General features: G+C 39.0%; 1 protein-coding gene across 3 annotated transcripts in view; it reads left to right on the top strand.

The window, feature by feature from the left end:
* The window catches only part of dmd (dystrophin), a 1,415,828-nt gene that overhangs the window by 724,375 nt on the left and 680,581 nt on the right, over window positions 1-10,872 (top strand). For all 3 annotated transcript variants that reach the window (XM_052015085.1, XM_052015086.1, XM_052015087.1), the window contains exon 42: window positions 1,873-2,055. In XM_052015085.1, the coding sequence (XP_051871045.1) occupies window positions 1,873-2,055 (183 nt within the window). The remainder of the gene's footprint in view (window positions 1-1,872; window positions 2,056-10,872) is intronic.

Here is a 10,872-nt window from a genome sequence, read left to right on the forward strand (position 1 = left end):
AGATTTTGAATTGGAAAGTTAACTGATTTTAAGGATATTTCCAACAGATGCTTAAGAAATGTGCATGGATACTTAAGATGCAATGAATTCTATTTTTACACCACACCTAAAAATTGAAAAAGAAATCGCTTGACTCTCAGTGAGTGCAGAGATTTCTATTACACTTGCACTTCTCTTTTCTGATCACCAATTTCGTTGGGATTTCTGCAAGCTTGTTAATTGATCATTTATTACTGAAAACTCTTCAATTTCCTTTAGGCAAGTAACAGTTAAGGAAAAGAATTTTGATACAACCCTTTTACTGTCCGAGTATGAGTGTGTTCTTACCACTGTATCCTCAGTCACTTGTTTGCTCAGAGCATATTCACTGCTATCATTGCCACATCTCTGAGGATTTGTTTACATATTGCAGAATCAGCTTTTTTTGTGATCCATAATTTTCTTTGGCTTCTTTACTTTCTTTGTCATTTTTGATTGACAAGTTTAACGTAAACAGCCTATTTTAATAACCCAAGGCGAACATTTTAAAAGTATTGCCATCAATAGCTGAGAGGAAGTGATGTGGAACACCCCAGCAATTTGGATACTCTTTAGTTCTTCCTTAAATTGAAAGGAATTATTTCAAATTTAAGACTACTTGTTTATGATTACTATGATAAGAGGTTCCTATTTAAAAAAAGTACTTATTTTGATGGTACTATCCAGATTAGTAATTTTGAAATTCAGAAGGCAATGTCCTTTGTAGAATTTAACAGTTAAACGTGAACTGGCAGACCCTGTTGAAAAATCACAGAAGGTACTTTCAGCTGCCACAGACTTAATATAAGCTTCTGAAAAAAAAGCTCAGATATTCCCACTCTTGACTTAATCAGGTGAAGGTAGTAGCCACATTTCACGAAATTGAAGCAGTTAGTTTATTTTTAAAAACAAGTTGGGGCCAATAATGCAGCAGTGCCACCATTACTCAGTTGGTGCTCGTGAGTAGGCCAGTCATAGATTGTAGAGTACAGAAACAGGCTCTTTGGCCCATCACATGGGTGTGATCTGCCCATCTACACTAATTCCATTTACCCTCATTAGGCCAGTATTCCTATATGTCTTGTCTATTTAAATGTTTGCCTCTTAAACATGGTGATTGTATGCAATTCCACCACCACCTCTGGAAGCACATTCCAGATATCATCCTCTCTCTGTGTATATAAAAGAATAATCCCTTGGGTCCCTTTAAAACTCCCAAAACTCACCTTCAAAAAATGCCCTTTTGTTTTTGATACCCCTGCCATGAGAAAACGATTTTGACTCTGCGTTATCTGTGCCTCTCAGCCTCCATCATTCCAGGGAAAATAAGCCCAGCCTATCCAATCTAGCATTAAATGAAGACTCCAATCCAGGCAACATCCTGATGAATCTACTTGGCACTCGCATGCATAAATGTAAATGGTATCTGAATCTGACCTCTGCCAAGACCTCAGATATGACATTTTTGAAGGTGTCTGCTGGTACTTTAATTTACTCACAGGCAAAATGTTCCTGTCTGAGAACTTCAAATGGTCAACCACTCATATAAAAGCTCCTATTTTTATGGTTCTTTGTCCCATCTACTTTCACATATAAAGTTTGGCCTCTTGAGTGCAATTCTGCAGAGCTAGGTACAACGTAAGTTCAACACTTTGGGAAAATCTGGGTATTTTGTTTCAGAGGACTCGTTCATTGATTTTTGTTTTTAACCAATTACATGATAAAATTAAATTCAAGAATAAGAACTCCAAACTTGAAAATGTGTTTATTTCAGTTTCATTGTTTCATTCTTCTTTGACAAGATGACACGATAGCTAGCTAACTGCACTGGGACACTATGGTTTTGCTCACTAGGAGTTGGATGCTGAACTGGAAGAGAAGAGAGGAGACCTGAATGCAGTGTACAGACAAGCACAGAGCCTGTCAAAGAAGGGAGCTGCCAAGGCACTGGAGCTGCAGCTGCTCCAGCTCAACAAACGCTGGAATCACATTGAGAGCAAATTTGCTCAGTATCGAAGATTGAACTATGCACCAATTGTGAGTTTCCCAAAGCAAGCTTTAATCATTTGCTTGCACTGTTTACTAAAATGGGCCCATGTGTAAAGAAAGCATTTTTAAAATAACTTTGTTGTGTTTGCTTGGAAGCAAATGCAGCCCTAAGACTTTCTGTCAGGTGCTCCTGTTTTGCAAAAATGACTTCCACCCCCCCCCCCCCCCCCAAATAAACTAATAAGGACTGGAAAAAAAAAGCAATTATTCAGAAGCTAAAATATAAGTATGACAACCTTCTGGTTAAACACCAAGGTAAAATACATGATTCATTTTAATTTGCATCATCTCTCATGGCATCCAAAATTTGAGCAGCATGTTTGCAGACTGACTTGATGCAGCATTCAGTGACACAATTAAACACTGGTCACTTCAAAGGTTCATTCCATGCAACTTTTTTGTTTGGGTGAATATTTTTTATTTGGAATCTAGAAATTACTGGCAATTTTGAAATTTTTGATATTTCTTTCCTTAAACACATACTGTTTGACATGTTGACTTGCCTACTTGGGTGGTGCTCTACAGTTCTGGGCCTTAGCTATTCACCTGATACCTTGGAATTGCATGCGATGTGATAAATCTGTCTAAATCGAGAGGAGCATCTCTATATCTGAGTTGGCTCTTTCTCCCTTTCTGACTTTCCTGATGATATTTTAGTGAGTAATATTTGAGGACTGAGAATACTTGGTGTTGAGAGTTGAAGAATGTTTAAATAAATAACATTTTGACTTTTACTCCTTTTAAGATTTGTTTTAGTGACATTTCACCCAGAATGAAGTGAAATGATGATGTTTCAAACTAGAGTGTTCTTTAAGTGGGCAACTTAAATGATTCAGTGCAAGTTTCAGCTCTGTTTTTGATAGATTGTTGAGTTCAACAATGCTGATGACTCCTGCAAGTAGTCTCAGTGCCGGACATTAAAGTCTGTGTCTTCATTATGAAAGCATTTGATAGTGTTGATCCCTTACCATCCTCATTTGAAAAATAAAATTTAATCACTTCCTGAAATTTTGGCCATGAAACACTATTCCACTGAAGGCCTTGCTGGAATTAAACAGGTGAGCTGTGGACATCAAACAGCATGTGATGAATGCTGAACTGTCCCTGGTACTGGCAGGCAGTGGAGAGGCTGATAGGTAAATGACTGAAGTATTTATGTGGAGCAAGGAGATGTGCTCAAGAAGCTGCAAGTAGTTTTTTTGGAATGGTTAATTTTGAGTATTGCTGGAAAGGCCACTCAAAATGGTACAACTGATGCTTTCCTGTTTTGTACATCAGCTTCAGCCTGTGTACAAGTATTAAGATCAAAATTCAAAGTGCCTAATGTCTTTTTTAAACTGGTGCCTGGAAATGTAACAGTCAGTGTGTTCTGAGGGAGATTTAATCATATGAGATTACAACATAAATTGTTTCCATAGCCCTCATTTTAATCAAAAAGACTGCTTAATTTCTCCTCCTTTGCCTTCTAGACAGAGTCTCAGATATGTTTTCATAACTTGGATGGAGGAAGACTGAGAAACAATTTTAAGAACAGATTAAATTCATTAAGATGCTTTATATTTTGGATAGCAAAAAAATACGCTAACAGCTGTAAACGTAATGAATCAGTGAAATACAAAAACCTCTAAGAACAATGGTAGTAACCCACTTCACACTTTTCCAGAGGCTTTCGTTTAACTTTGTTTTGGTCAACTTCTGATTCTGATCTCAGATGAAGAACTATATGTTCATTTGGCCAGCTTCCCCATCCAGCCCCACCACCAGCTGATCTGTCCCGCTCACAGACACAACAAATGACATGTTTATGTTTAAACTTGAAATTATCTCAGAATTGTAATTCTCAGAACATGTGAATCCTGCCATGTTCAATCTTTTTACCAATGTCAATCCAACTGACCCTTATCCCACCCCTTCAAAGAACGGGATCATTTGATAAGTGACAAAATTGAGGTTACATGTACAGTATGTGATTCATCCCCCATTTCATGTTTGTGACTATCCATTGCAATTTCTACTCTAACCTTCATTACTTGGGGCACTTGGCTCAGATGCTGTTGACTAACAGTCAAATGCTTGACGTGGATTTTCATTAAAAGGGCATTAGCCTTCCTGTTTTTCTCCCCAGCCTTTTTGGGCCAGTCCACCTTTGGGTGTCCCCATTGCTGAGCAATGTGGTCTTCCATTATATTTGGCATTCCTATTGCATTTTATATCTTCTCACCACATAGAAGATGGCTATTTGGACTATCCAGCTCCCAGTGCAATCCCATCAATCCTGTTCCCCCTACTATTTTCCTGCAACCCATTCCCTCTCAAATACCCATCAACACCCCAATTTCTCTTACCATTAACTTGTATACACTAGGGGTAATTTACAGTAGTCAATCAACCTGCCAACCAGCATGTCTCTGGGATGTGGGAGGAAACCAGAGCGCCCAGGGGCATGCAATCTCCACACAGACTGCACGTGAGGTCAGAAATTGAACCCAGGTTGCTGGAGTTATGAGGCAGCAGCACTACCTGTTGTGTCACCCCAAATTTTGTCACACTCTTTGCAGTTGTGAGGCAGCAGTTATTTATTTTAGCTGTGTCAATTCCAAAGGTACATCCCCTCTTATTTATTTGATATTAATACAGCGATCCTGCTGATATCAGGAACAGAGTTTGAGGCTAACAGATTATCTCAAATAATTGCTCCTTTTGTTACCCCAAACAGTATTAGAGTGTATTTGTCCAGTACACCAAATCAACACTCAAGGTACCGTGTTCAACCTGAGCCTCTAGTTACATGTCCTCTCTGTCGTTAAGGCAGCCAAGTCCCCTAACTGATCAGATCGATTAGACTTTCAATGATGGAAAACTTTTCAAGTATACATTAATTGAATGCCCTGTCCACCCTGTTGGCTGTGCATGGATCTCATGGCTATCTTGGAAGCATGGAAGGGAAACTTGGAATCATGTTAAGTCTCACCTGTCCCAGCAAATAAATGATATCTGGTTAGGTTATGGGATCAACTGTGTGTTTATGGAGGCCACATTTGTCAGTCACATTTAGAAATATCTCATTTACACTTTGACTTGTCAAGATACCCTGAGGTTGTGAAAGATGCAAATACATGTACTTGCTCTGATTCCTCTGTAATATTGCAGGCCTCCACACTACCTCAGCAATCCTTCTGTATTTTTATCTTTATCTTTGTCATGTTCAATGATCTTTTGGTAGTTGCCCCATCCCTCCCCCACTTCATAATGTTCAGTTCACCTCAAACTTGGCTAGCTGTTTTTTTTTGCTCCATGCATTGTTGTGATCATGTTACATGTCTGTACGATCTCTGTATTGTCTCCCAATTCAACACCTCAAAATTAATGATCTCCACAGCTTTCTTGTCCTACCCTTTGTTCTTTCCTTCCTTCCTCCCTCCTCAGCCCCTCCCTCGTTCCTTCTCCCTCGCCCTGTCCCTTTCTCGTATATTTGTGTCTCTTTCTCATCTCTTTGTGTTTCTCTCCCACTCCTCTGCCTTTCTCTCATCTCTCCCTATATTTGTAACCTCCTCAAGCTCTACAATTTTCCCAACCTTAAACTTTCCATTCTTGCACCCACTTCTACCTTCATTCTATCATTGCTTGCTGGCCTTTCTCTCCTGTGGTTCCCATTGGCTGGAATTTCTTTCCTGAAAGTTTCCACCACACACTTCCACTTCCCTAAGACCTCCATGCATCTCATTTCTGTGACAAACTCCTTTGCTTGGCCTCCAATTCCCTCACAACTCTGTGAAATGCCTTAAGGTATTGTTTTTCCAAGTTAAAGGGATAAAGTAATGCAGATGATGTGGTATGGAATGGTTGCTATTCAAGCAAGCTTCCAGCCCTTGTGGTTAATGAACTAAATCCAACTTGGGTTTTACTACAAATGGTACAATTAAGAATGGTGAGTGTTTTGATTCTTACTTAGCATTCTGTTCCCTACCGTGTGGCATATGGAGTAAAATATAGACCTTTCGTTATGATTCTTGTTTGCTCGTATAAATGTCACAATGTCAAGTACCTGCTGTTTTGAGATTTTTTTGCCTCACATTTGGAAATGGGGAAATATTTAATACAGGTCTAACAAATATATTCATGACATTAATTCAAAGAGTCATAAACTAGATATCACCTTCCAGAGACAAACTCTGTATGTTCCTTAGGCTTTGTGATCGGATCTGACTTGAAAAGAATAATAAATGTGAAATACGTGTAGACATCATTGGGAATACTGTTACCTCAGGGCCAAATTCCATTCATCACACTTAATATGAAAGTTAAGTTGAGGAAGTGCCATTCTGTCAATGGTCTTTGAGATGAGATGGGAAACCAAGGTTCTCCATGCCTGTAAAACACACTGTGGGTGTATGGGTGCATGTCAAACACACCGTGGAATTAAGTGAGGTGGTGGGGGGATGTTCTCCCAGTATTTGAGCCAAGTTGACATTATTACATGCATTATTTGGTCATTCTTTCTTTCTGGGACCTTACTGTTCGCAACCTGGCTTAATGTTTCTCGCACTTCCAAGATTTGCTGAGGTGACAAAAGGTGCAAGTTTTTTTTTCGGCCCATTTACAAATTGCTTCAGAGGTATTATTTCCGAAGTATAGTATCTCATATGATTTTTCTGTTGGCTGCTCTCTTAACCAATGCAGTAACTGATTCAACATTAATAGGTTACTCACTAGAATGCAGTAATGGTATAGTAATATCTTACAATGCACCAAATGTTTCAATTTTCATATCAAGAACAAAAATTTCCAGGCTTTCATTATGAATGAAAGTCCTGTTCTGAGTTGACCTTTTGCTTTAATAGATTTAACAATAGAAGATTAGCACTCTGATTTTCCACTCCAAGCAGCAAGTAATTTTACATGAGTATTACTACATTTGATTATATGGAAGATGAAATGGAACCATGCAGCTTTTATTTTACTGCAAAATAAGTTGTACCACATTATAGTTCACTTTAACTGGAAAGCAGTAGAGTTTTTTTCCCTTTTTTTTGAAGAATCAGAAATTATTGTTTATACTTAACTTCATGATACTCTTTGGGTAATAATCTATGTCAACCATCAACATTAGAAGTGGAAGAAGTGTTTTATAGGAACATTTTATGACGGTCTGCCACCATTCCCTTTTGTTGTTCCTTTAAGAACATGCAAAATAATATATTTTTGGGAAAAAGTCACGTATAGATTAAAAAAGAGTTTGGACTGATTATCTTTTTTCAGGGTTACGAGCTATTGGTTGGTAAGGTGAAACAAGTGCATATTGTAATTGAATTCCCTTTCAGAGAACAACTGACATGTGCAATGGTGGGGGTAAAAGGAAGGGTTCATATTTGAAACAATGTGACTTACTTTAGTTGCAAAATTTCAAGAAATGTAATAAAACACTTTTTTAGAAGTTGAGTATTTGCTTTCCATTAATGAACATTTCCTCCATCCACATTATGTTTTCAAATAGAAGTTTGCAAACTCGTGTTTCTGTTGTACTTTTTAGTGGTAAAGTGGTAAAGATTGACACATTAGGTCATTATAAACCTTTATTGATAGTTTTGAAATATTTTTTGATGCTGTTACTTTAACCAGTCCCTCTTCTTCATCACTGCCTTCTCTTTTCATTTCCAACTGCAATCAAACTGCAGAGTTCATAAATGGAAGGATTGATCCTCAAGTTGTTGTAGTTTTAAGATGAGATTAAAGAATTAACAGAACTAGTATTTGTACAAGTTAAACTCTGTTTAATTTTAGGACTTGGTTACTTTTTGACATCAACTTTTATCCCATGATCTTTCTTTTTTGATAATGTATTTTCATCACGTTACTTCTTGACCCTTGGAGAAGTAATTTATCAGAATGGTACCAGGATAAGGCACTTTAATTGTGTGGTCTTGTGTATCTAGATCTGTTCTCCTTGGAATTGTGAAGGGATGGGGAGGGGGTGGGGTGGTGGGTGCGAGGTGACTTAGTAGTTTTGCAGAAAATGTTGAATGTTTTTGAAGGAGTAGATGGAATTTTTTAATGGTGACTGTGTCAATGAATAAAACAATGAAGAGATGAGAATTTTTTACTGAGTGAGGTTTATGGTCCCAAAAGCACTAATGAAAAGGATGATGGAAGCAGATTCAAGGATAGCTTTCAAAGGGGGATTGGATAGATACTTAAAGGGAAAGAGTAGCAAGGCAATAGGGAAAGAGCAGTGAATGGGACAAATTGGACAGTTTTACCAAAGGCATAATGGGGAAATGGCACCTTGTGATGGTAACACTATTTGATTTTGGTGTTTAGTGAAGCACTATTTCTATTTATATGCTTGATACTGTACTCAACAGTGGACAGCAGGTCAAAATCTCGGCAAGCATTTTGATAGCACTAAGCTTAGGAACATTCTTTAAATAAGCCTGGCATTACAGTAATGGGACAGTCATGTACTTATTTCTTGTTTCACTTCCACATGCCTTTGTTGTTGCACATCATTTTTGTTTTATTGTTCTCATGATCAGCTTACATTGGTCAGAGAAATTATAGATTTCATTTGTCTGGTTTTAATGATTTCACTCATAATTCATAGAACACTATTAAGCCAATGTGGACGAAGTACTACACACAAAATGCTGGAGGAACTCAGCAGGTCAGGCAGCATCTATGGAGGGAAATAAACAGTCTACATTTTAGGTCGAGACCCTTCATCAGGACCCTTCATCGGGAGTCCTGATGAAGGGTCTCGACCCGAAACGTTGACTGTTTATTTCCCTCCATAGATGCTGCCTGACCTGCTGAGTTCCTCCAACATTTTGTGTGTGTTGCTCCAGATTCCAGCATCTGCAGAATCTCTTGTGTCTCCATGGATGAAGTACTGTTTTTTCTCCTTTGCGCTAAGCTGTTAATTATTGTGAAACATTTACCTTCTCTGAGCACAGTTCCACAGGAACCTTTGATATCTTGACTAAAGTAACCATTATTCATGTATGACCTACAGCAGTCAGTATCAGCAGGCTGTTTATCAGTAGAACATATTGGCAGCTCAATCCTGTCCCTTCCTAACATCCCACAAATGCTTTTCCTTTAAAGGGTGCTGATTGGGATATGAAACCTTTGGAATAATTCTTTCTTTCTCAATCAGACAGTTGTAGTGCCCAATTCTCTGAACATTGAAATTTCCAATTTCGGGTGATCCCTACCCCCTGTGTTCTCCCACCTTCTCTCTCTCCTTCCAATCCACCGCTTGTCCTCCCACTTTTGTTTCCTTTCCCATACCCTCCCTTGTGATCCTCATCACCCATTTTTATCCCCTTCCCCCTCCCCTTCCCCCTCTCCCTCCTGGTTCTATCCACCTTCCACACACACACATTTCACCCACCGAATCCCCTCCCTTATCTGGTTCCATTTGCCCTTTATCTCTCCCTTAATGGTTCCCATTATCATTTTCCTTACTTATACGTTTCCAGCACTTGTAGCCGTCATGTCTCCACTTATCAACCGAAAGCCTTCGTCTTCCCCTTCACCGTCCCCTCCCCACACATGGCTCCATCTCCCTCCTTTTATTTCTTGTCCACCTCCACCTATCACCCACCTGCCTCTGTCCCCCGGGTCCCCTCTACCCCCTCGCCCACCCCCCCCCCCCAAACTGTCTCCTTCTATCTGTTGTCTTTTGCCCCACCTTGGTCCATCTCCCGGCCCCTGTCTCACCCCTCCTCTTTATATCAGCTATCTTCCCTCTTCGCTCTCAGTGCGATGCAGGGTCTCGACCTGAACTGTTGGCAGTTCCTCTCCCCTCACTTATGCCACTCGACTGCTGAGTTCCTCTGGCAGTTTGTTTCTTGTATCTCCACTTCTAGCTGTCTCACAGTTTAACAGGATAATCAGAAGCATAAACATTAATTTGACACACCACACTCCCCATCCCCCTCCTCCCACCTCAACCCTGAAGCTTTAGTACTATTTGAATTCCTTACAGCTTTCAAACCAAGATACCCTAACTGAGCAAAATTAGGGATTGCATCCGAAGCTTAAAGGCATTTTGGTCAATGTGCAAGATTTTTCTCGGTGCTGGGAAATCTTTTTTGTTTAGAGATCTGTTTTATATTCAGTTTTACCATAATAATGTTTTTGCACGGATTTCCATCAAGTATTGCACATCCAATATATAATCTCATCACTGCTTAAATTGTAGATGCAATGATCTTCTTCAGGCATAATTTGAAAGTGGTCCACTATGATCAGAGTATGTGGCAATAAAATGGGAAATACTGGAAATGGATTCCAGATCCATCCACATTTGAAAAAAGGAAAGGTTTATTGATTACACAGTAGAATTTCTTCAACAAAATCCTTTTAATCCCTTTCAAATGGAACTGGTTCAATACCTGTGCTGAAAGAGATGGCTGTTTTGTGATATCAACAGATCCATATTGCATAATTGAGGATTCGGAAGAGAATCTAGGGATTTTGCATGTGAGGATGGGCAGTTGTAATTCAGGTATGTATGTATGTATAGGTTGTGAAAAGTGTTGACTTCATGACCTGATGATGATTTTGTCCTTTATACCTCCTCAAATTCTTAACTCAACTCCTCAACCTTTCTATCTCCATTTCCTTCGCCTGCTTCAAGAGAGAACTGATTATGTGCATATGTGTTGGAGAAACATTAAATTGGCTTTTATCATTGTGCTCTTTTACATGATATCTTGTTGCATTCATGTTACAGATTATTAGAAAGGCAATATAAATCTGCAGCATTACATACTTTGTTTCACTTAAGATATTCTTCGTGCC

Source organism: Pristis pectinata, chromosome 4, assembly GCF_009764475.1.
Source record: "Pristis pectinata isolate sPriPec2 chromosome 4, sPriPec2.1.pri, whole genome shotgun sequence".
In the NCBI taxonomy this organism is placed as follows: Eukaryota; Metazoa; Chordata; class Chondrichthyes; order Rhinopristiformes; family Pristidae; genus Pristis; species Pristis pectinata.